The 26,818-nt window shown below is 41.1% G+C and overlaps 1 protein-coding gene across 2 annotated transcripts; it reads left to right on the forward strand.

The window, feature by feature from the left end:
* The first annotated feature begins 2,860 nt into the window (after positions 1 to 2,860).
* hat1 (histone acetyltransferase 1) lies at positions 2,861 to 16,819 on the forward strand. 2 transcript variants are annotated; one of them, XM_021597158.3, is made up of 11 exons: positions 2,861 to 3,037; positions 3,637 to 3,708; positions 3,912 to 3,987; positions 4,159 to 4,279; positions 10,705 to 10,884; positions 11,071 to 11,192; positions 11,782 to 11,886; positions 12,332 to 12,438; positions 13,849 to 14,000; positions 14,491 to 14,607; positions 16,255 to 16,819. In XM_021597158.3, exons 1-11 carry the CDS (start codon positions 3,013 to 3,015, stop codon positions 16,420 to 16,422), a joined length of 1,245 nt encoding a protein of 414 aa, XP_021452833.1. In that variant the 5' UTR covers positions 2,861 to 3,012; the 3' UTR covers positions 16,423 to 16,819. The 2 variants fall into 2 exon arrangements, with proteins under 2 accessions (XP_021452833.1, XP_036830314.1); XM_036974419.2 differs by lacking the exon at positions 2,861 to 3,037 and adding an exon at positions 3,053 to 3,210.
* The last annotated feature ends 9,999 nt before the right edge of the window (positions 16,820 to 26,818 follow it).

Raw genomic sequence — 26,818 nt, forward strand, 5'->3', positions numbered from 1 at the left:
AGATCGCGCTGAAAGTCATCTCCTCATTGGTTTATAGAAGCAGGTACCCACATGCCATCTCCTCATTGGTTATACCCACGTGGGTGATTGAAAGACGAACTTTGTTGCGGTTGTCTGGTAATAGAATTAAAGTTTAGATGGATCACCATATAAGTTAGAAAATGAAAAAGCCTGGAAGGAGGAGAGATGACTAGAAACGATTCGGTTGGCCGAATTGTTGGAGTAGAGGTCCTTGTGCATTTCAGGTAATATAACAACTCAATGTTTATATCCCAGGACAAATTAGCTAGCAACAGCAAGCTAACTAAATAGGACAAATTAACGTTAGCTAGCAAGTGCAAGCAAGCTAGCAGAATTGCCAAACATGTTTAATGCTTTTCGACCAGTCCCCAAATTAATGTCATTGGTTCAGAGTTTGTTTTGATATTTTAACCTGTGTGTCGAGATTGCGTTTGGTGTAATTCTGTGATAACAGCATGACAATATTGAAGAAGACCTACATATCCATGTCTTTTAAGCGTCTGCAATGTGAGTAGACTAGCTGTCAGCAGAGTCTGGCATGGTTCATGTGGTCATGTAAGAACATGATGATGATGATCTGAACCTGCAGATACAGTATTTTATAGCATGCATGCTCAACTAAAACAAATCATCAGATTACTAGGCTACACTACTTGTGCGCAAAGTGTAACATGCTGACTAGACCAGACACGTCGCGTGCATGAGCGTAGCAAAATACATTTATAAATGCCATGTTATTCAATTATTGCACCCACACTGCTCGTGCGCGCCAACGAGCGTCTGCGAAGCCAAGGGCTAAAATAGAACTCCATCTCCTCATTGGTTTATAGAAGCAGGTACCCACGTGAAATCCCCTCATTGGTTATACCCACGTGGGTGAATGAAATATAACTGTTTTGCTGGTAGTCGTGGTAATACAATTTAGATGCATCACCATATAAATTTAACTATAAAAAATCCTGGAAGGGGAAGAGATGACTAGAAACGATTCGGTTGACCGGTTTATGTGTGGATTAATTGTCAGAGTAGAGGTCCTTGTGCATTTCAGGTAAAATAACAACTCAATATTTATATCCCAGGACAAATTAGCTAGCAACAGCAAGCTAGCTAAATAGGACAAATTAACGTTAGCTAGCAAGTGCAAGCTAACTAGCTGAATTGCCATACATGTTTAATGCTTTTCGACCTGTCCCCAAATTAATGTCATTGGTTCAGAGTTTGTTTTGATATTTTAACCTGCGTCTCGTGATTGCGTTTGGTGTGGGGGGGCAAAATACATTTATGCACGATCCGCCGGTTTGGGTTCCGTGTTACCACTGTGTCACCACTGTGTGAAAACCTCTACAAATTATACTGTCCAAAATTATTATACGTTTTCTATCATTTTAATGAAATGTGAGCTCCAGTGAGGTGCACAAGGGTCAAATGTTGCATTACTATTCATGTCCATCCAGTATCCAGGGACTATTATAGGGGATGAATAAAAAAATAATTTGAAGGATTTTGTGCACTTGGAATATGAAATGTCATGAAAAATACAATTGAGATGGCAACTGTCTGGCTTGTTTTCTCTTTGGTTTCAATACTTGATTTCTCATAAAACCATCCACAGCTCTTTTTTTTTATTGCATAAGAACATACTTTATTATCTGCTTTGTGAAGAAGCTCTGTATGATAATGTTCTGTTACCCCAATGATACAAAATCTCTAAAGCTTAAACGAGAAACAGTCTACCCACAAACGTAAATAGGCCGCAACAGATCACATCAACTTTTATTGGTTGCGTACACAGTTTAGTGGAGATGTCATAACGGGTGCAGCAAAATACTTGTGTTACTAGCGTGCAGTAAAATGTCAAATAAGTACATAAATAATACTATAGGTGATGGTTGTTTAACAGTCAAATGGCCTGGAGATAGGAGCTGTTTTTCAGTCTGTCTTTCATCAACAGACACAAACAAGTTACACATTACACATTGCACAAATTCTAGACAAAAGTTCAGGAAAGAAAATTCTGGTTCCACCAGAAATATTTCATAAAGGTCAGAGATCAAGCTGCATGTATTGCCTCCATACTGACACCCTAACACATAGCAAGAGAGTAAAAGGCGTTGTTGCAGGAAAGGGATAATCTAGTGCTGTCAGAGTAGTAGGTAGGGGTAAAATTATAGTGGCTTAAACATGACTGTGTGGGTCAGTCATTGGTGCTTCTGGAGGACAGAATTGCCATGGCAGGGATGATAGCACAGCATTACCACAGTTCAGTGTTCAGCCATGCACTCTCCCCCAGAGAGGCCATTTATTTTATTGAGCTATCACTGTACTGTAATCCACTTTTTGAAAGACAATTTTCAAGGTTCAAATTCTTCATTTAAGTCTGCGATGGACTGTCATAATGGGACATTTAAAGGGTCAATTTTGTTTACCACAACATAGTGTGCTTCCCTCTTGGAGTTCTAAGGCTATTTCGTGACAGTACGCTTTGTTTTTTTTCTCTTTGTGGGAGTACTATAAAATAGAAACCACAGAGGATTTTTAAAATCTTATTTAAACTTTGTGTGTGTGAGGAGGTTGGTCGTTTAGAAATCAAATAAATAACAATAGTTAATAGTTCGTGTTAAATTGTGGGGGGAAATGAAGTTGTATATTTTAAAAGGATTCACATGTTCAGGCTACCAGTAGCCTATGTAAAATAAAATTAAAATAATAGAATATCATAGAACACGGGTACAGCATCAAATCCTCTCATTGTAAAATAATAACTTGTACACGTGTACAGAGAAGTGTTCTATTTTTTCCATCAATTGGTGATGCGCAATCGTTTGTGGTTAAAGTGTAGCACACGCTGGAAGGGTATGCTAAAAAAATCGATGGAGAGCGCGATGGTTAAAGAAAGGGATTTCTTCCGCGTACACCAGATGCGGCGGAAATACGTAAGCAAACAGGAAGTTCTTGGTGCGTATTTTCCGCGGGCCTTTGACGAAAACAGAGATGCAACAGTGTACAGAAATGGCGGGTAAGTAATAGCTACATCAATTACGTCATATAAATGATTTAAATAGACAAAACCTGTCTTATGGTTTGTATTACAAGTTGTATGACAGCTGTGCTTACCTTTTTTTGAGTTTTCGAGGGCGTGGTATGTTGCTGTCACAGGCAATCCAGATGGAAAACAAACAAGCTAGCTAGGTAGCTAACTGTTAGCCATAGCCAGAGGCTCTGGCCCTAGCTAGCCAGCTTGCTGAGTCAGTGATGATGGTGTGGCTATTCACAAGCTAGCCAGATCCTGAATGTAGAACTGCATCGCATATATAATAATATCTTTGACTGCATGTTAGCAATGGCTTGTAACTAACTGGTGTGCAAATGACGCTAGCAAGCGACTGACTGTGTTGTGCAATGCTTCACCATGGTGTGTTTATTGTCGCTTCAATAGCTCAATGTTCAATGCAGGTCGATTAACTAGCTAGCTATGCAGCGCCAGTGGCTGGCTGGCTAGCTATCTAGCTTCCTTTGTAAACAAGAATAGGGCTGCTATGTATTGTCTTGGTGTTCAAATCAGAATGGAGAATTATGTAAATGTAGAAGCTAGAAATGGTTTGTTTTGATCCATAGGGATGAACCCAATGGAGAAGAAGTTGGCAGAATATAAGTGTGACACCAACGAAGCAATCAGCTTAAAACTAGGTTTGTTTCATTCATCTACTTATTTAGCTTTGTGTAATCTTATACTTTTGGTTTAGGATGTTGAAAGTAGCTACTTTCGCTGGAATTTGTAGTTTGGTAGAATACACTTTGAGTGTTTCATATTCATAATGCAATATTTTATGTTGACTGACTATTGACAACACCCTCTAACTCAAAGAATTAACAACAACTATTTATCTCAGTCCGTTTCGCAGATGATTTGGAGGATGAAAGCACGACATTCCATCCAGAGTACAGCCACCAGCTTTATGGTGATGAGTGAGTATCAAACCTGATTCAACCCTGAGGTCTGTGTGAATGTCAAACCTGAGGTCTGTGTGAATGTCATCTGCATGTGATTTATACATCTGTGTTCTGGTTGCATGACTAAACCGTTAATAACAGTATTGTGTGAATGCTAACTAATTTATTCACTTTTTTTCTTCTCAGTGAGGTGGCTTTTGGATACAAAGGCCTTCAGATTCAGCTGTACTACAGTGCTGGAAACCTGAGCACCCTCTTCAAAGTGAAATACTCAGCCAGAGTCACAGAAAAGTTTGATTGTGTGGAGGTAAGATTTGTTTGAAATGATGCCCTTTGTTACTTATGCCAAGTGCGGTAACACTGACTCCGTTTACCTAAAAAAGAGCTGTCCTGTCAAACTATAGGCATTCAGAGATGGGGCCCCATCATATTGTGAATGAGGTTTTCTTGACCACATGACTTGACCAGGGAAGACTCTGGGTCTTGGTGATGATAGACTATAGTTTTTCCTGGTCAGGTGACTAACCACCCTCAGTACCCTTCTAGTATCTTCTCTTCTGAAACTTGTCCAGTTTCCCAGCCTGCTTTAGTTTGAGGTGAGCTTTTTCGGTGGGTTGCTTTGTGCATGTTTCTGTGGCCCGTTTCTGTGTGTGTGTGTGTGGGGGGGGGGGGTGTTGGCTCAGCCATTGATTTGAGTTGTTCTGTGATAGGCTGCAGGAAATGGAAATATGTCCTGCTTGGGTGTGTTTCCCATAAGTGTGTTTTTATCAGGAGGGAGATCACTGAAGAACTTGGTGCATGGAATGAACTCCAACTACAGTTCGGAACCTCTGCCAAAGTCATCAGCTATTCTTTATAAAGTAATGGCCAATAACGCTTCACTGGCTTTACACACAGCATTGATGTAATTGCTGCAGTAACATTGCATTAACACATTGTAATTTAGTCATTGTATGGACTTGGCTGATTTTCATTATTACACAATATCAAGAAGACAATGATAACTTATACAATTACAGCATTTCTATATTTCTAGGTGGAACGTTTTTTTAAATTGATTTAACCAGGCAAGTCAGTTAAGGACAAACTGTCACCTAACCCGGATGACCCTAGGCCAATTGTTGTGCCACCCTATGGTACTCCGGACGGTTGTGATACAGCTGGGGATCGAACCAGGCTCTGTAGTGACGCCTCTAGCACTGTGATGCCACTCGCGAGCCTGTTAGTAGGATAAACTAAATGTTGTTTTCCACTAAAATTGTCAGAATGGGAAGCAATTGCTGAATTGAATGTGAAATGCGTTGACAGTAGTAACATTCTATATAAGAAAAGCAGCGGCAATATCCTTTTTTAGACACCTATCAGTGCAAATGTTTTTCCTTAACTACTTGTTTTCTTATTTCAGTATTTCCAAAACTGTCTATACTGTTCCAAATACTAAATAGTAGAGGTCGACCGATTAATCGGAATGGCCGATTTAAAGTTTTCATAACAATCGGAAATCTGTATTTTTGGGCGCCGATTTTGCCGATTTTATCATTTTTACAAAATTATTATTTTATATATATATATCTATCTATCTTTTATTTAACTAGGCAAGTCAGTTAAGAACACATTCTTATTTTCAATGACTGCCTAGGAACGGTGGGTTAACTGCCTTGTTCAGGGGCAGAACGACAGCGTTTCACCTTGTCCGCTCGGGGGATCCAATCTTGCAACCTTACAGTTAACTAGTCCCAACGCTCTAACCACCTGCCTCTCATTGCACTCCACGAGGAGCCTGCCTGTTACGCGAATGCAGTAGAAGCCAAGGTAAGTTGCTAGTTAGCATTAAACTTATCTTATAAAAAACAATTAATCATAATCACTAGTTATAACTACACTTGGTTGATGATATTACTAGTTTATGTAGCGTGTCCTGCGTTGCATATAATCAATGCAACGCTGGGGGATGATTTAACAAAAGCCCATTTGCGAAAAAAGCACAATCGTTGGACGACTGTACCTAACCATAAACACCAATGCCTTTCTTAAAATCAATACACAGAAGTATATATTTTTAAACCTGCATATTTAGCTAAAAGAAATCAAACATCAATGCCTTTCTTAAAATCAATACACAGAAGTATATATTTTTTAACCTGCATATTTAGCTAAAAGAAATCCAGGTTAGCAGGCAATATTAACCAGGTGAAATTGTCGCTTCTCTTGCGTTCATTGCACGCAGAGTCAGGGTATATGCAACAGTTTGGGCAGCCTGGCTCATTGCGAACTAATTTGCCAGACTTTTACGTAATTATTACATAACATTGAAGATTTGCAATGTAACAAGAATATTTAGACTTAGGGATGCCACCCGTTAGATAAAATACAGAACGGTTCCATATTTCACTGAAATAATAAACGTTTTCGAAATTATAGTTTCCGGATTCTACCAAATTAAGGACCAACTTAATTTGGTAGAATCCGGAAACGATAATTTCGAAAATGTTAATTATTTCAGTGAAATATGGAACCGTTCTGTATTTTATCTAACGGGTGGATTTTATCTAACCTAGATTTATTTTAGCTAAATATGCAGGTTTAAAAAATATACACTTCTGTGTGTTATTATGTTAAGTCTATGATTTGATAGAGCAGTCTGACTGAGCAATGGTAGGCACCAGCAGGCTCGTAAGCATTCATTCAAACAGCACTTTCGTGTGTTTTGCCAGCAGCTCTTCGCAAGCACAGCGCTGTTTATGACTTCAAGCCTATCAGCTTAATGACTGGTGTAACCGATGTGAAATGGCTAGCTAGTTAGCTGGGTGTGCGCTAATAGCGTTTCAAACGCCACTCACTCTGAGACTTGGAGTAGTTATTCCCGTTGCTCTGCAAGGGCCACGGCTTTTGTGGAGCGATAGTTAACGCTACTTCGAGTGTGGCTGTTGTCGATGTGTTCCTGCTTCGAGCCCAGGTAGGGGCGAGGAGAGGGACGGAAGCTATACTGTTACACTGTCAATACTATAGTGCCTATAAGAACATCCAATAGTCAAAGGTATATGAAATACAAATGGTATAGAGGGAAATAGTCCTATAAATACTATATTAACTACAACTTAAAACCTCTTATCTTGGAATATTGATGTCTCATGTTAAAAGGAACCACCAGCTTTCATATGTACTCATGTTCTGAGCAAGGAACTCAAACGTTAGCTTTTTTACATGGCACATATTGCACTTTTACTTCTCCAACGCTTTGTTTTTGCATTATTTAAACCATATTGAACATGTTTCATTATTTATTTGAGGCTAAATTGATTTTTATTGATGTATTATATTGTTCAAATAAGTGTTAATTCAGTATTGTTGTAATTGTCATTATTACAAATAAATAAAAATCAGCCGATTTTTAATCGGTATCAGCTTTTTTTGGTCCTCCAATAATCGGTATCGGCGTTGAACAATTATATTTGGTCAACCTCTACTAAATAGTACTTGGAAGTAAAAGCATGGCTGAATAATTTCTGATGATAAAGCCAGCGTTGACCCACGAGTCTCCACCTCGTTAAGGGTTTAGTGCAGCTGGTGTGAGGTAGAGTTAGGGAGCAGTAGAGTTCAGGCTGCATCTGAAGTGCTGGTCTGTGAGTGCGTGCTCACTGTGTCTGGGTGTAGTGCAGCTGGTGGGAGTTGGAGAGGATGGGCGCTGTGGGACAGTGTTCAGCATGCAGCTGCTACTCCAATGGAAGACTTGTCAGTGATCACCTTAACCCTAAACCAGCCAAATGCTATAATGATGGACTCCACACAGTCAAACAATTTTTGTTCTCAGTCATTGTTTCATACTGGGCATCAATAGTGAAAATCTGGAGAGAGAAATAAATCAGTTGGTGTCTGTTAGCCTAGGTGTAAAGTGTATAACACGTAAAAATGTCTTGTCAGGATTTTTATTGCCATATGTAGATTGTTTGAGGCTGACGCCATTGGCAATGATTATTTTGAGTGGAAAAGTCGAGGCCTGTAATTTTCATCATAGGTACACTTCAACCATGACAGACAAAATGAGAGAAAAAATCCAGAAAATCACATTGTAGGATTTTTAATGAATTTATTTGCAAATTATGGTGGAAAATAAACTTTTGTTATTGACCAAATACTTATCTCAATACTTTGTTATGTACCCTTTGTTGGCAATGACAGGTCAAACGTTTTCTGTAAGTCTTCACAAGGTTTTCACACTGTTGCTGGTATTTTGGCCCATTCCTCCATGCAGATCTCCTCTAGAGCAGTGATGTTTTGGGGCTGTTGCTGGGCAACACCGACTTTCAACTCCCTCCAAAGATTTTCTATGGGGTTGAGATCTGGAGACTGGCTAGGCCACTCCAGGACCTTGAAATGCTTCTTACGAAGCCACTCCTTCATTGCCCTGGTGGTGTTTGGGATCATTGTCATGCTGAAAGACCCAGCCACGTTTCATCTTCAATGCCCTTGCTGATGGAAGGAGGTTTTCACTCAAAATCTCACGATACATGGCCCCATTCATTCTTTCCTTTACACGGATCAGTCGTCCTGGTCCCTTTGCAGAAAAACAGCCCCAAAGCATGATGTTTCCACCCCCATGCTTCACAGTAGGTATGGTGTTCTTTGGATGCAACTCAGCATTCTTTGTCCTCCAAACACGACGAGTTGAGTTTTTACCAAAAAGTTATATTTTGGTTTCATCTGACCATATTCTTCCAATCTTCTTCTGGATCATCCAAATACTCTCTAGCAAACTTCAGACGGGCCTGGACATGTACTGGCTTAAGCAGGGGGACACGTCTGGCACTGCAGGATTTGAGTCCCTGGCGGCATAGTGTGTTACTGATGGTAGGCTTTGTTACTTTGATCCCAGCTCTCTGCAGGTCATTCACTAGGCCCCCCCCCCCGTGTGGTTCTGGGATTTTTGCTCAACGTTCTTGTGACTGAGGTTGTGGACAGGTGTCTTTTATACTGACAAGTTCAAACAGGTGCCATTAATACAGGTAACGAGTGGAGGACAGAGGAGCCTCTTAAAGAAGAAGTTACAGGTCTGTGAGAGCCAGAAATATTGCTTGTTTGTAGGTGACCAAATACTTATTTCCCACTTAATATGCAAATAAATTCATAAAAAATCCTACAACGTGATTTTCTGGATTTCTTTTTCTCATTTTTTCTGTCATCGTTGAAGTGTACCTATGATGAAAATTACAGGCCTCTCTCATCTTTTTAAGTGGGAGAACTTGCACAATTGGTGGCTGACTAAATACTTTTTTGCCCCACTGTATTATAGAACACTAAATCAGATCACGTTATCAGCCTTTTTACCTCCAACATGTTGACTACTCTAAATCAGATGTGTACACATGGTCAATTATATCCCGACGATAAAAGGCTTTCAGATGAAACTAAATGTTCTAAAGGTGCATTGTTGCGTCATCAATACCAAACTATGGCTTCTTTTACGCAGGATTGTGCAATTTAATATCTAGTATATAGGAGAAAGCCTTGGACAATATGACTTGTTTGTCCATGGTCAGCTCCTTGTTCTTCAGAAATGCAGTTGAACAATTACAATGGTGAAGTGGCATTCAGCTGCAGGTGCATTACTTCCAGTTGGATATTAGCTGATGTCTGAAAGGAGAGGAATTAGCACTGTGTTCTATTTGCCTTTTGTAGTGCATTTTTTTTCGGGCCTTCTTAATTTCCCTGTTTTCAATGGCGAGCAGCACGGGTCTCTCTACAGAAGTAATACCCATCAGGTATGTAAATGGTGTGAAAGGGCTGCTTAGCAAGTTAATACAAGGTGTTCTTGTGTCAATCCTTGTGGAAATGGATACAATGCAAACATCACAGCTGAACCAAGCACACATTCTAGTGAGTAAAAAGTCCAGGGGGAGGGGCCCTTTGTCTACCAGGCTCTTTGAAACGTGGGGGCAAATTCATTTGATTGAGTTCGCCAGGGTTAGAGGAAAGGCCTCTATTATGGATGCCCAAGGCTTTTTTTTAAGTTGAGATCAATTCATTAAATTTTATTGCCCAGTGAGAAGCAGAAATACTTTATTGTGGGGACTTCATAAAATATTCATGGTTTAACATAAGTAGTAAATTTATTCAATTAAGTGCTCTTTCACCAAGGGGTGAGGGGGGGGGGGGGGGGGGGGTCCTTGTCTGCTCAGCCGACAGTCTTAATTGCCTAATGGTTCTCCTTTTTGTGGCACAAAATATGTATTCTTCCACTTTAATTCCTTGTGTTCTCTGTCAATCACGGCTGGAGTATAGCCTAATTACAGAACAATAGGACCTTGTTTTCTCTGGGGGGGGGGGTCTTGTTAGTGATTACATATGGAAGAGGAAAATGGAAAAATGTCCACACACTTCCTGATTATTGTCTAGTCTATAGTATAGTTGGTAAAAATAAAAACATGTAATAAAGACCTTGGCCATTTTTTGTTATCGATATGATGACACTATATCAAAGAACAAACACATTGTACTCTGGGGAAATGACTGTTAGAAAGACCTATGCTAAATGTTGAAGAAATGGGGTTATTTCAAATGTATGTTGGAAGGTGATAAGATTGTAAATGACCTCCCTAGCAAAAACGTATCTTGTTGGTAATCACACTTTTCAACAGAAATGGAGCAATGCATATAAAATACCGGGCTGCTTTTCCGTGTACAAGATGCTGTGAGTTTGTGTTCTACTAAACCCTCTTTCTTTCCTTCCTGCAGCCTGATGATGTTGAAGGGAAGATCCGGGAGATCATCCCCGCTGGGTTCAGCTGCAACACGGACGACTTCACCTCATTGTTGGAGAAGGAGACCAACTTCAAACCCTTCGGCACCCTGCTTCACACATACAACGTCCACAATGTGGAGGAGGGAGAAGACTTTACCTACCAGATTCACAAGGTTCACATGCTAGTCCTTGCTCTTACAATATACAAAAACCATTAGGTTGTTGTACAGGGCAACAGATATTAGTGCTTTCCATGTCTACTGTACGACTTGCAGATTATTTCAGTGTAAGAGGGTGATCTGCTTATTTATCATGACTTTGATTGTCCTTGCACCTTCTCCATGTGTTGTGTTCCCTAGGTGGACTTGTCGTGCCCTGGATTCCGAGAGTACCACAAGCGCCTGCAAACCTTCCTCATGTGGTTCATTGAGACGGCCAGCTTCATCGACGTGGACGACGATCGTTGGGACTTCTTTCTCGTGTGAGTCTCTGCCCTCCTTAGCCAATGTCACTCTCCCCCGAACCCTTCGTTGTCTCGTTGAGAAACAATGGGCTCCTTTTTGAGGTGCTCACCACCAATTTATCCGACCAGTTTGATTTATATTTTCCCTGGCCATTTGAGAATTCTTGATCTGGCAAGAGTCGCCTTTGTGTTCAAACCTCTTTTGTAAAAAAAATAAATAATAAATTAAATGTAAAATGTTTTGGGGCAAGAGCTGAATTGAACACGGTTGTCTTTTGAAACACTGAATGACATCTAAAACAGTAAAAAGAGCCCCTGCCAGTTTTCTTTAGCCAACCAACTATTAAGAGTGACAATGGGCAAATGGACTGAAATGATGTGGAGGGCCTCGATTTCCCCCGTCTAGCCCCATCTCCTCTTCTAAATTGCAGTCCTCCAATTAAGTGCATAATGTATTCCGGTTGCAGCAGGTGTATAGATCGGACGGTCTGGCTGCTCCAGCATGTGGACACTGAAAAGGGGCACCCGGAGAATGGAGAGGAGAAAATGGCCGCGGCCTGGGAGTGTGCCTGGAATTGACCCGCTTGTCTTTGTGTTTTATCTGCAGATTTGAGAAGTACAATAAGGATGGGGAGACGCTCTTCGCAACTGTTGGCTACATGACAGTTTATAATTACTATGTGTATCCAGACAAAACCCGACCACGTGTGAGGTAATTGCTAGGGGTGCACGTGCCTTCCCATTCTTTTGTACCAAATACCAGAGGAAAATTATACATTTCGGTCTCCCTTGTCCTACAAAAAATCCCAAATTACTGGCTTATGTATCCAACCAAATGATCAGTGTCTTGGGGGGGGGGGGGGCTTTTGGCTGTAAATAAGCATTTGGATTGATGGACATGAGAACAATTTGTTACGTTTCTTATAATCAAGTGAAAAATTGCTCCCTCAATTTTCGCTTAATTAGTACATCATTCTGTCAAGTGTTTTTCTTTTTTTTTTTTTTCATTCAGTCTTTAACATTGGTCATGTTTCAATTTTAATCACGTTTACAAGGATTCCCCGTGTGTATGAAGTGAAAGAGGGTTAGGTTTGTGAGGTCTGTGAAGCTGTTCTTTCATGTCTTTGTGTATGTTGACCTGGTGTCCTTCTGAACAGCCAAATGCTGATCCTGCCGCCGTTCCAAGGAGAGGGTCATGGAGCCCAGCTGCTGGAGGCAGTGCACATGTTCTACTGCAATCTGCACAAAGTACAGGACATTACAGGTGTGTGTGTTAACCTAATTGTGTTACTTACATTATCTTATGTTTCAAATTGGGGAGGAGGCTATGTGCTAGAGTTTCACACATACAATTACATGCATGTATTTGCATAGTATAAAATACAAAGCAGTTGCACACCAATATGCTGAACAAAAATATAAACTCCACAATTTCAAAGATTTGACTGAGTTAAATTAGGCCCTAATCTATGGATTTCATATGACTGGGAATTGAGATATGCACCTGGTCAAATATACCCCCCCCCCCCCCAAAAAAAAGGGCCTCAGGATCTCGTCACGGTATTTCTGTGCATTCAAATTGCTCTCTATAAAATGCAAATGTTCTCGTTGTCTGTCGCTTATGCCATAAACCCACCGTCACCATGGGACACTCTGTTCACTTCACAACGTTGACATCAGCACACCGCTGGCCCACACAACGCCATACACGTGGTCTGCGGTTGTGAGGGTGGTTGAACGTACTGCCAAATTCTCGAAAACAACATTGGAAGTGGCTTATGGTAGAGAAACTAACATTCAATTATATGGCAACACCTCTGGTGGACATTCCTGCAGTCAACATGCCAATTGCACGCTCCCTCAACTTGAGACATCTGTGGCATTGTGTTGTGTGACACAATTGCATTTTTTTGTGGCCTTATGCAATGATCATGCTGTTTAATCAACTTCTTGATATGCCACACCTATCAGGTGGATGGATTATCTTGGCAAATGAGAAATGCTCACTAACAGGCATGTAAACGCATTTGTACACAATTTGAGAGAAATAAGCTTTTAAGTGTATGGTGAATTTCTGGGATCTTTTATTTCAGCTCATGAAACATGGGACCAACACTTTACATGAGGTGTTTTTGTTCAGTGTAGTTGCTTTGCATAGGCAAATGAAATTAATAACAGAAGCACCTCAGCTCCCCTGTCCAGAGGAGCACCCTGATTTTTCTTGTCTATTTTTTTCCCTCCTATTTTGAATGGGGACATGGAGGGACAACTCCTGCTAGAAGGAGGTCTTGTTCCATGTGGCTTTAAATCCGTTCCATGTTGCTCTGCACTGAATTCTTTCAACAACAAAAAACAGTGGAAGCTGGATATATGTAAATTTGAGCAGGTTTAGCAGTACTGGGCTTGTTACATGCAGCCACAATCATAGTCTGACAATGGTGTAATTATTTGACTGTGTCAGGAGTCAGTGGGACTTGAATATAACCCCTTATTAAAAACTGTAGCCTTAGATGTGTTGGTGTGGTAATGTGAACCGTTTAAAAATATATATTGAATATACCTAACATTTGATGTAATTTTGTGATATACACTGAACTGAAATATTAATGCAATGTGTGTGTTTAGTGTTAAATGGAATCCCAAGCTTGTTTAATTATCGTCTTGTTCTCTTCAGCTGAAGACCCCTCAGAGAACTATGTGAAGCTGAGAGACTACGTTCTGGTCAAGCTTTGCCAAACACTGCCATCATTCTCCACAGACAAGCTTCCTTTGGGCTTCAGTGACGACATGTCCACAGAGGCCAGGGAGAAATTTAAGATCAACAAGGTCAACTGCAACTTCATCCACAGAGCCCAGAGGAGGATATGTTTGATTACTGCACTTTCTGAGGATAATAAGGCTTTTTCTTTTTTTACTTTCACAAAACCATTAATGGACAAATTCAGTCATTAACCCATGGCTCTCCAGTCCTAGAGGGAAAAATGTGCCATTCCATTTAAACCAGTGGCCACTCACTTCAAAAGTGGCCCCTGCTTGACTTCTCTTACTGCACTTTGTCCCATTTTATATTATTAGTTTCTTGTGTCCTTCTTGTATGTAGATGATTATCACAGCTTTCTACCCATGATGTGGAAAGACCAAAGGCTTGTTTCTAACTGCCTCAGCTCTTGTGTGAAGCTCCAGGCACTGTTGTTGTACCAGGAGGTCCTTAATATCTCTACTAAGGAATGGTTCAGTCTTTTCTAGATGATGAGGAGACTGACTACGGTTTCTTTTTAAAGGCAGTAATAGCTCTGTCCTGTTTTTGCGCCTACAGAAACACGCACGACGAGTGTACGAAATCCTGCGTCTGAGGGTGACGGACATGAGCGATGAGACGAAAGCAAGGGATTACCGTCTGGAGGTCAAAAAGAGGCTATTTGCCCCTACCAAGGTTCGTTTTTATAAGAGAGGGCCGCAGCTTCTCCAGTGAAATTCCCTCCAGCAGTGTCCGCCTTGTGCTTTAGTTTCTAGTCCAATGGAGTTAGCATTACACTGTACAGACAACCTGCTAACGGCTGTGTAATTCCCTGTGGGCTTCATCAGTGGTTAATGGCTGTTAGTCACACTATTTAACCAGGATCAATCAAGTTGATTTGATAATTGATTATACAGCGCTTCTCCAAGTGCTTAGTGTTTGACAACTTGTGACTTTACATACATGGTTTCAGAAAGGGCGGAGAACGAGGCCAAGAATATGACGTGCACTTCATCCGCTTAGAGCTACTTCGGCTGTGTTTAGACAGGCACCCCAATTCAGATTTTTGTTTTGAATTAATTGGTCTTATAACCAATCAGATCGGCTTTGTAAAAGATCTGATGTGAAATGTTCTAATGTGATTGGTCAAAACACTAATTAGTGGGAAAAGATCAGAATTGGACTGCCTGTCAAGATGTAGTCTTGTTACTTATGTTGTGTGACTTTATCCAGAATCAGGAGAACGATTATTCCCCAGTTGCAGGAAAATGTCTGGAGTACCAAAAGCTTATTATAGGATATACAATGGAGCACGGCAGGCGTCCATGGTAGTGTTACCCCAGGATTCAGTTTCATTATGCAGGATTTGCATGCCATTGGGGGGGGGGGGGGTAATTTAGGTGGAAGTGGGTTGCTGACATCACACATTCAAGCCGTTAGAGAAGCTGCTTGCCAAATGGCACACGTTTCATATCAGCACTGTTACTGTGCTTTTGAAATCTGATTTTAAACAAACTGCAACTCATTTTGTATTGACAGGCTAACATTGATTTACATATTATGCATGTTCCATGACCTGTAGTTGTTGAGTGTCTTATTGAAACCCAGCATAGCAACCGTTAGAGGATTGCTGTCAACAGTGTAACCGCACATTTTGGGCAAAAGGCCAACGAGGAAGAAAGTGTGGCGGAAAAAGGAAGTAGAAATTCCTTTGTAGACTCTGGAGTGGAGAGATCTGGTGGCCAGATGCAGCAGGCAGTTCCTGTGGAGGTTTGGTTTGTAGCGAGCCCATCTCTCATTGAATGTGTGGAGGGTTACACGTTTCTGCTCACCTCTGCTTCTCTTATCCCCCATTCCAAAGAGAGAGAGGGTGTGTGCCCGCCCGTGTGTGAACACATGCTTCTTTTTAGCATTGTCCCCAAAATACACAAGTGAGGAATCTTGGTCCATGTCCAGAATCTGTCAGCACTCATGCAGACTCGATTACAGAATCATTTTCCTCCCTCCCCCCTCCCCTCTGACTTTGGCTTTAAGATGCTGTCAGGTCTGCAAAATGAGGACCCACAGGAGGAATAATACTCAATATAAACTTGCTCTTGTCTGTTAAATGTGCATTATGTAAGATTAGCTGCTGCTAACTGCATCAAACTTCTAAAATACACCCCTCTTAACAGATGCATTTGCATAATACCATATAGCATTTAATAGCCTCAAAAAAAAAAAAACATGGTTAACACAAGCTAATTATACAAAGGCTTGGGTGGGAGGGGCAATGGATTTCAAACACACGCTGTGCATTAACTAGTGGATTTTTTTTGTTGTTGTGTGTGTGTGTGTACTTAGAAGAACCAGCGGGAGATGACCAAGATGATGAAGTGTCTGCGGCCAGAGGAGCTGGCGTCCCACATCAGTCAGATGGACACGGCGCTTCAGCAGGAGGAGCTGGAGAAGAGCTACCAGGAACTACTGGCCGAGTACAGGAGAGTCATCGAGAGGCTAGCACAGGCCTGATCCAGGGGGCCTAATGTCAGCCCTGCCTACCCACTGTAACACAACCCCCCCCACCCTGGCCCCTTCTCCTACCCTTCCTCCTTTCCACTGGTGGTCCTAGATGTACAGTAGTGGTGGAGCTGTGCGGTGCAGCTGGTTGGCTGCCTGGGGAAGGCCCACTCTGTGTCCCTTGTGTGTAATCACGCTGTGTGAGCTTTAGTGATTTGGCAATCATTCACAGGTGATAGGAACACCATCCGTACGGTCTGGCTGGGCAGAACATGCCTCCTTTTCATATAGAGAATAAGGGAGAAAGGTTTTTTTTTTTTTTCAATATCTGTCTAGCTTTTTCCTGAAGACATGTTGGTTTTGAAGCACTTCATACTGAAATAAATGTTTTTTTTGTACATTGATCAAACTGATTTGTCCTCTTTATTGACTCTATTCTAAAGGGTAATTTCAGATTCACATGTTTTATAGTTGTTGGGGTAATGTATTACATGCAATAATTATTGCTCTGTGATCAGTTTCCCGGTAGCTACTATTGTACTGTTAAAATAATTCATGTTGAGAAAAATGTGTAAACTACAGTATTCTATTTAATGCCTTCCTACTGTTAACTGCATCCTGATTGTACCAGAAATTGTACTTTTAAGCACAGTGGATTTCAACTGGACTGAATATGCATTTATACAATATCAGTTACTCTATTTAGTCTAATCAATTTACAGATGTAATTTTGTTCAGGCACCCTCTTGTGGCTAATGCAACTTCTGATTGCCCTTTATGCTGAGTGTTGGTCTAATGAGCGTTATGGTTTTCAATTTAAAACCTCTTTGCCTCTGCATTACCCACTTGTCCAAAGCGCTGTGATGAATAGCCATCTATGCATACTTTCACACATTGTTGCTGAATCAAGGTCTCCAGGTTCATTTTCCTTTTTTTCCTCCACTTCAGTTGTAGGAAGTAAAACCTCGTAATACTTGACCAGCTCTGATTTAAATTGATCCACTCGTGGCCACCAGGGGTGTCATTTCACTATTGGAGACCAGAGCATGTATTTTCCTGTAATGTGACTACTATACAGTGTACAAAATATTAAGAACACCTTCCTAGAATGGACTCTACAAGGTGTCAAATGTTCCACAGGGATACTGGCACATGTTGGCTCCAATGCGTCCCATAGTTGTCAAGTTGGCTTGATGTTCTTTGGGTGGTGGATCATTCTTGATACACACGGGGAAACTATAGTGTGTGAAACCCAGCAATGTTGCAGTTCTTAACACAAACCGATGCGCTTGGCACCTACTACCATACCCTGTTCAAAGGAACTTCAATCTTTTGTCTTGCCCATTCACCCTCTGAATGGCACACATACACTAACCATGTCTCAAGGCTAAAAGGTCCTCCTTTAACCTATCACCTCTCTTTCATCTATACTGATTAAGTGGATTTAACAGGTGACAATAAGGGATCGTAGCTTTCACCTGGTCAGTGTCATGGAAAGAGGTGTTTGTAATGTTTTTTTTATAATTCGTGTATAGCTACAGTAGATGCTGAGCTGACGGGTAAGAAGCTTTTGGGCTTCATTGTATTGGGAATAATGGTTGCTGTCATCCGAGTTCTGACTTAGTGTTTGGACCTGGCTGGATAGGGACAGTTTACAGGCCTCAGTGATGTCAGAGTGAGGGGCTGTGGGACTGGAAACCTGTGCCCCCTTCCAGACCAGACCACACTAGTGATGTGTACAGAAGCAGCACAATTACTCCCCTAGAGCTCTGCCATGCAAATCAGAGGGAGACCTCAGCCCCTTCAGTGAAACCTGTGAAGAGCTGTGACGGTCCTGGAATTTTGGATGACTGTTATTGGTCAGCTAAATGACCGCGTTCTCTGTTATCGTTTGAAAAGCAAAAGAATTTTAGTTTTTTTATTTTTGTTTCTTGCAGGGGTGAAAGGCCGGTGTCCCGGCCAGATAGATAGTGGGGGTACACTGTACTGGTAAAACATGAGCCTATCACAAAAGTTGAAACAAAATGTCAAGGAAACTTTAGGCTTTTACAACATTATCATTACCACATGTCAGCCGCATGAAAAATTTAAAGAATGGACTTGAAAACGGGTGTATACTGTACATGCTCCAAAATTTACTGTGGTTCTATGAGAACACTGACATTTTTCCAAGGCAGAGATGACTGGCTGAAACTGATGCACTGACAGCAGTAGATGCATACATCCAGGCAGTGGTGGACATGGAGAAGTGGGTGTACAGTAATTTTGCCAAACAAATTCTGTGACAAAACAGTGACATTTTGAATGAACAAAAATTATAAATCACATGTTGGTCTTTCACAGTCAGGCCAATCCAAGTCGTACTGTGGAAGTAGACTAGTAGTAGGCCTACTGTTGAAATAGATCAATTAGGCTGTCAACTGAGTCAATTGCACAAGTTTCTGATCTTTTCCCAAAAACATTTAGTCACACTTTCTTTAAATAGAACATTTTAAAAAATTGGATGTTCTAAGTTCACAACAATGCTTAAACCACTTTAGGAGAACACTTTTGAGGTCTGGGAAAAATCTAAGACATTTGGGTTTTTGAGTGTAGTTACCCTTTAATTAAACTGTGCAGGCACCTAGCACCGTTGATTGGTTAGCAGTGTTTCTGTAGCACATATGAGATGGAGTTGGAAAAACAAATGACCAATGGATTGATGCAAATAATCATATCATTCTGCCAAGTAGGCATAGGCTACTTTGTAGTTAACATTCAATTAAGGTTTTTGGGAAGGCCTTTCCATCTACCAGAAGACATTAGGCCTTTCATTAGCTTCACTATATTGTTCCTTTTCCTTAGGCCTACTTGTTTAAAACCTGGACATTTTACTTCATATTATGAGGCATGTCTTACTTTGCTTCAAATTAGTCTATAGCTGAAAGTCCCAGCATAGAAACGTGGAGGCAATTATTTTATTAAAACCTCCTCAAATGCACTCTGCTGTTCTATCGGTTTTCAAATCAACCGTTTTTCATTGTCTAGCAGCCAAAGGCATTATCCTAGTTATATTAGCAACCCATGACAGTCATTGCATTTTAAGATCAATTTGCATGTAGGCCTACCACCGTGTACAGATTGCTGCACTTAAATGTGAAGAAATAATAGTTTATCAACCTTTTAAGCTAAACATTCTGATCTGTGCCGTCAACATTATTAATTGATAAGGCCGCGGCATACACCTCCACTACACTACTTTGATAGGCCTATGCATCGTGGTCAGTGGCGACCTGTCATCCAGGGCAGGTGGGGGTGAGCCCCACCTGTTTAGTGGCCCCACCTGTTTTTTGTTGCCTGATTTGCATGTTATTTTGGCATTAATACGTGTCACACATCAGTTTGCAAAACAATGTAACAAAATAAATAAAGAATGGAGTTGATAAAGCTGCATACTAACATGGTCTCTTTTTCGCTTTCTTGAGTAAGGCAGCTCCAAAATACAGGTGTTTTAGCCTAGCTCAGTGCTTTCTGTGGTGGTGGGGCAGCCAGCGGAAAATACGGAGTGAAGGGGTTGGTAATGTTCTGTCACTGATGGGGACACTATGTCCCCCAAAAATGTATGGGGAGAGCTCAAAAATTCAAGCCTCTTGGGTGCTGCAATAGAGTTACATTAGAAGTGCCCATCCAAGAAAGTTGAAGGTCATTGACCACAGATAAAATGACATCAAATCACTTTATATCTACTGTAGCTTTGATTGGACTGATCATGTCAACATCATACTTTCAATATATTAGCTTACGATCTAGACAAGCAGTCATCCTCACGACGGAAATCTACTGGCAAACCCTTTTCAATCGTTGTCATATGAAGAGAAATGATAGATAAAACGTATCAGTGCCCATCGGCCATCGGACATGAACATTACACAACAAGTTGGAAATCGCAAATTCAGTAATGAGAGGTTTGGAAGGAATCAGTGGCTAACCTCAAGTGTTGCAAAGCAATCACTAGCCTGCTATTCATTGGAGTGGATCTGGGGTTCAAATTTGAGTTTAAGGGTCTCTTTTCGAAGCTTAAAGGGATAAACATTCAACATTGGCCATGCTGTTAATACAGCATGACTTCTCCCGCGTTCAAAACAACTGGAAACTCTGGAAAATCTCCGACTTCAGTGAGTTCAAGACATCTGGGAAAAAACTAGCTCCGACTGTAAAAATACGTTTTGAACGATCATTCAAATCTGATTTCTAATTCGGGAACTTGGTCCTCTTTCTAGAGCTCCGACTTGAAGATCACTAACGTCATGATTCAACCTTGTTTTTTTTTTCAGAGTTCCCAGTTGTCTTGAAAGCACCTTAAATCCAGAGAATGCCAGACTTTGATGACAAAGTTTGATGACAAAATTTGCCCATGAAGGACCACCGCGTCACCTTCCTGTTCAAGTGAGCACAACACAAGGTGAGTCCAAAAATGTGTTGTATGCTGCTGCATAAATGATGTAATATGTCAGGTAGATATGTACACTGCAGCTAATAAAATAATACTAAGGGTATGTTGTGTAGTAAGCTGATAGTAGCCCATGTGCCTCACATCTAGTCAGCAAGGAGCATACAAATATATTTCAAACGGCTTGCTTGATAACCTGGTATGAGGATATAAGTGTCGCTTAATTGCACTCAAATAACTGTCTCAAAACAGGTGACTACACTTTCGAAAGAGATGACAGAAGAACAGACTTTCTATTGAACAGTAAGCATGTTTTTGTATTTGGGTGGGGTAGAGACGAGAGACAAAAGTGGAGCCATGTTCTGACCAGGATCTATTGTATTACATACAGTTAGTAATCAGATGTTCTCCCATGCACTGTGTTCAAATGGACCTCTTGCGGTAGTTGTGATAGAAAATAACCATGTTTAGCAAAAGACACATCCAGACTCCCTGTAAAGTGTAATATTATTGGGCATCTCTATTGCAGGTTATTCTCCCTCTGCAGTCAATCAACCATTCAGGCGCAGTGAATTGAAATGCAAATAGGACATACGCGGTTCTCCCAGCCCATTCCAGGCTACTACAGAGGACCCAGCCGTGCCCATTATTTTGGCGCTACCATGGTTAGAAGAAGAGATTTTCAAAGAGGGTTCTCAAAGGAGCATATGGGGTTTAAAGTGTGTTTGTCTCAGTCACCAGATCTCAAACCAATTTAACACTTAGGGGAGATTCTGGAGCGGCACCTGAGACAGCGTTTTCCACCACCTTCAGCAAAACACCAAATAATGGAATTTCTTGTGGAAGAATGGTGTCACATCCTTCCAATAGAGTTCCAGACACTTGAAGAATCTATGCCAAGGCGCATTGAAGCTGTTCTGGTGGCTTGAGGTGGTCCAACTCCCTATTAAGACACTTTATGTTGGTGTTTCCTTTATTTTGGCAGTTACCTATATATACACTGCTTTTTCCATGACATAGACTGACCAGAGGAATCCAGGTGAAGCTATGATCCCTTATTGATGTCACTTGGTAAATCAGTGTAGATGAAGGTTAGGAAACAGGTTTAAGAAGGATTTTTAAGCCTTGAGACAATTGAAACATGGATTGTGTATGTGTGCCAATCAGAGGGTGAGTCAGCAATGCAATATATTTAAGTGCCTTTGCACAGGGTATGTAGGTGCCAGGCACATCGGTTTGAGTGTGTCAAGAACGGCAACGCTGCTGGCTGTTTCACTCGCAACAATTTCCTGTGTGTATCAAAAAGGGTCCACCACCCAAAAGACATTCAGCCAACTTGACACCACTGTGGGAAGCGTTGGAGTCAACATGGGCCAGCATCCCTGTGGAATGTTTGCGTCACCTTGCCCAACGAACTAAGGCTGTTCTGAGGGCAAAAGTTGGTGCCACTCAATATAAGGAAGGTGTTCCTAATGTTTTATACACTCAGTGTATAGTGTATTTATGTATGCATTATAGTGGATGCATTTTGTTTGTGGGGTACTTTATTGAAATACAGTATATGCTCATCATTGATGTTGTATTATTACCAAAAACGGACTAAGTGTGTGCACTGTGCATGGGCCTTGGGTCTCAAGAAAAATACAATTTCAACCAGAAATGGGGCTTATTATTGATGACTATTGTGCAGTCTGAAGCTAGACTTTAAGTCTCTGATTTCACCTGTTGGCATGCAGGTTGTCTGCTGCTCTTACCCGATGGCGCCTCCCTATCCCTCCACTGAGACAGACAGGGAGTTTGGACACCGGCCCAGCTGTACTGAAGGACCTGATGAATATGATACCTGTGTTGAGGAACCCCAACGTCTAAGCGATGTCTTAGCCTCTGGATTCCCAGGAGAGTGAAAAGGAGGCACGCTGGTGCCTCCCCTCCCTCCCTTGTTCTCCTTATCGTGTTCCCAGTTCTATTGTGCTCCTCGGTTACCCACATACCCCTGGGCCAATGGGCCCCCTCGCCGTCATTGAACCTGGCCAGTGGCTTTCTCTGCTTAAATGAGGCCTCTTTAAGATAATGTTTGATGCGCTGACAAGCAGAACCAAAACACTGTAAAATAAACCAGGTTTGACATCTTTTAATTGTGTGTCAGAAAAGAAGGATTGCGGCTCTTCGACCGGTTGAGATCATGCTGCTGATATGGTAATTTTCTAAAGTAAAGGATGTGATGAAAGTGGAGACCACTTTGCTTGTGGCTCGCTTCAAATGATCCATAAACATGTCAAGATGGTTCAGGCAGTGCACCTATTTACTGGCCTTTGCTTCAGCAAATGACATGTAGTTTGTGTCAGCCGAAATAGAAACATTCATAAATACATTTATTTGAACAGAATTGAATGACTGAAACAGGTGGCAGACACATAGCCAGGTCCCAAGTGATTGGCACCTTTGATAGAGATCAGCAAAAAAAGACTATCAAATAAATCATATAATAATTATACTAATATAATTAAGATTTTTTTTTAACAAGTAATACAAAAAAAACCTCAAGGATATGGGTCAGAATTATTGGCACCCATGTTTTCAATACTCTAGTACCCTTCCCTTGCGAGGAGAACGACACTGAGCCTTTTTCTAAAATGCGTTATGAGATTGGAGAACATATTGTAAGGGATGTTAGAACATTCCTCTATACACAATCTTTACAGATCCTTGATGTCCTTCATCTGTGCTTATGGACGGCCCTCATCAATTCAAACCACAGGTTTTCAATGGGGATCAAGTCCAGAGACTGAAATGGCCATTGCAAAATGTTGGTTTGGTGGTCAATTAACCATTTCTTTGTGGATTTTGATTAGTGCTTGGGGTTATTGTCTTGCTGGAAGATCCACTTGCTGCCAAGTTTTAGCCTCCTAGCAGAGGCAACTATGTTTTTGGCGAAAATGTCCTGGTACTAGGTAAAGTTCATGTTGCCGTTGAAGCCTGTGGTTTGAATTGAAGATTGCAGTCCATAAGCACAGACAAAGGATATCAAGGATCTGGAAAGATTTTGTATGGAGGAATGGTCTAAGATCTCCCCCAGTGTGTTTTCCAATCTCGTAAAACATTTTCCTAGAAGGTGATGTATTGAAAGGTATTGAACACCCCTGCCAATATTTTTGACTCGTACTTGTTAAACCAAATATCTTTCTTTGAGCAATTGTATTAGAATAAAATAATATAATTGCATACACTGTAGCTCAATAATTTGTATTATTTATATTTGACAGTATTTTTTGCTCATTTTTTAAATTTTTTAACCTGTGCAATAACTGAAAAAGATCAAGAGAAATCTGCAAATGTGTTGCTCATTTTGATGGATTGTGAACCGTACTGTCAGGATTTGTTTGTGTATTCTAAACGTGTTCATCCTTGCATCATTTTGTGATTACATCTGCATCGACAATGTTATTGTGATTTTTTTTATTTTTTTATCAAAGAACTGCCAAGGCTTCATTCCCATACTAAGGGAATTAGAATAGGAGAAAATGGATTCATATTTGAACGACAATGCAGGAAATCAGTGGTGTTCAATGGATTTCGTTATAGTGATTGACAGTGATTGAACAGTTCCAGGGAAGAGCTTGTTATTTTTTGTCCAAGTGATGTATGTTGGTAGTGCTGAAAATATAAACAAGCCTTTCCTGTATCACAGCTCAATAAAGATCCAGTTTCAAACTCCAAAGACGACTTCGTCTTGGCCTGGCAGTATGGCTTGGTGAAATATTTGAGGGTTTTTGTCGTCCTCATCCGATGTGCTCATTTATTATGCCTCTTTTTTTTTGCTTTTTCCTCTTGTATAATGTTCCACTTTTTAAATTGACTTGAACAAATGCAAACGACCAGATGCTATTAGACTGAACATGTGTGCCATAAATGATTTGAACCTGTGTGGTGACATTTGGCTTTCATTTACTTTATGCGTGGGTACATGTTGCCATGTGGCGTGATAAAATCATCCGGGAAGTGGGCTAGAAATATCTGAAATTGGGTTTGGGTCTGGGGAGGAGCAGCTTCCTTGACATAAAGGTTATTCATCAGGACTAACTGTACTGCCATCCAGGGCTGGGTAGCATTCATCTCTTCAATGAGCCATGTTGTGGAGGCTGAGGAAAAGCACATACTTGCTCAATGTCGTTTTCTAATTAAAACTGTCCCATTAGGCGGTAATTGGTGCAGCACTATCTGGACTTGTGATGGAGGCGTAAGGAAGGGAGTGGAGCTAGGAGTCAGACTAAGATGGTATCAGGTCTAGGAGACAGGAAGCCTCTCTGTAATCTTGTCAGGTTGGGGATCAGTGCGCTGCACAGGACAGGGCACCTCCTCTCAACTCCTGTCTTATCGCACAATTTTACTATGAGGCTTTCTCAACTGAGCCTGGCATAAATTCAACCTGGTAGATGTTTATGGTAAAAAGTGTTGTCATGCAAGACTGCATGTTCATTATTAATTGGTAACAAACATTTACGGAAGTGTCCCATTTAATGGTCATAGACGGTTCCCTGAAGCCATAGCCCACTTATTCATTTTGATCCTGTGTATTTAGTGAGACACAGTAAACCGTTTTAGGAGTGCAAAATATCAGAACGATCATAACTACTGACAACTGTGGTGCAATAAAAAGGACTTTCTCAATAGCAGAAGCGAGACCTATCTCGGGAGACAGATTGTTAGTTAAAAAACATCCAGATTGATATGTAAATACCCAGGTCATTGGCAACACCATAGGCTATAGAGGGAAGACTGTTTGCAAAGTTCAAATGCTGTTTTTCTCAGTTTGGACCAGCAGCCTGAACCAGAAGATGTGATTAAGATATTGGGTTTGGCTGGAGGGAAGTGTCACTCTATGGGGATATAATCTTTTTTGTGTTTATCTGCAGAACTACATCGAGTATCACGTTTGGTGTGTTGGGAAAGGTGTCTGTGAAGGTGCCATTTCTTTCATGCTCTGACGGTAAACTTTAGCCTGGCAAACAGAAAGCTATAGAGTGGTGGGAGTCCAACCTGAATCAACAGACATCTAAATCCATGTTAATAAAACCAGGGGAAAGTGAGATGAGTGCCATTCCATTCTATGTGTCACTCCGGTTTTCTCTGTCTGAAAAATTCTGAAGCTCCCGGTGTATTTTCGAGCCGAACCCAAGCTTAGTAAGTAAATAGGAATGTTGCATATGCCGCGAGGAGACACGCTGACATTTTCCAGATGCTCAGTTCTAATTAGGGCCAAGTATTCCCTCTTTTATGGAGTGTGTGAGAAGCATAAGTGCACTGCTGCCCAACTTACAGTATCAGACCTGATTTGAGTGAAACTTCAGTGTTTAGACTCCAAACATTTGAATATAACAAACACTGCTTTGTTATTCGTTTGTAAACCAGAAGTGTTATTCTAGAGGAGGAATTTGTCATTTCATCGTTCGTAGACATGAGAACTGTCATACGATCCAACCCTCCCACACTTTAGCTATCTGGTTCCCCTTACGTCTTTAATGGTTTCAGAGCTCTGTATTTGGAGTCGCTAGAGACGACCACCTTGTAGGGTTTCAGTGGGTTGCTGTTGTAGTAGCAGCTCATCGACAGGCACTTTGTGTGTGTAAGTGGACTGGGTCTGTTTCCTGGTGGGTCCAGAGCCCTGGAGCATGGAGACCAGCTCCAGCAGGAGGGACGGCTCGATCATTGTTGGAGATATTAGTACAGTCCTTTTGACAGAATGCCTCCTGCCGAAGGTGCAGCCAGACTCTTGAGAGGAACACTGTAATTAAGGATCCACTGGCTCTTCAAAAGCCAGAGGCAGCAGGTTTCAGCATGTCTTTACTGCTGTGCCTTTGTGTGTGCCTCAAATACAGTACCTTCCGAAAGTATTCACACCTTTGACATTTTCATATTTTGTTGTGTTACAGCCTGAATTTAAAATGGATTCAATTGACATTTTTTCTCACTGGCTTCAAA

Source organism: Oncorhynchus mykiss, chromosome 3, assembly GCF_057628025.1.
Source record: "Oncorhynchus mykiss isolate SJ-2025 chromosome 3, ASM5762802v1, whole genome shotgun sequence".
Classification (NCBI taxonomy): domain Eukaryota; kingdom Metazoa; phylum Chordata; class Actinopteri; order Salmoniformes; family Salmonidae; genus Oncorhynchus; species Oncorhynchus mykiss.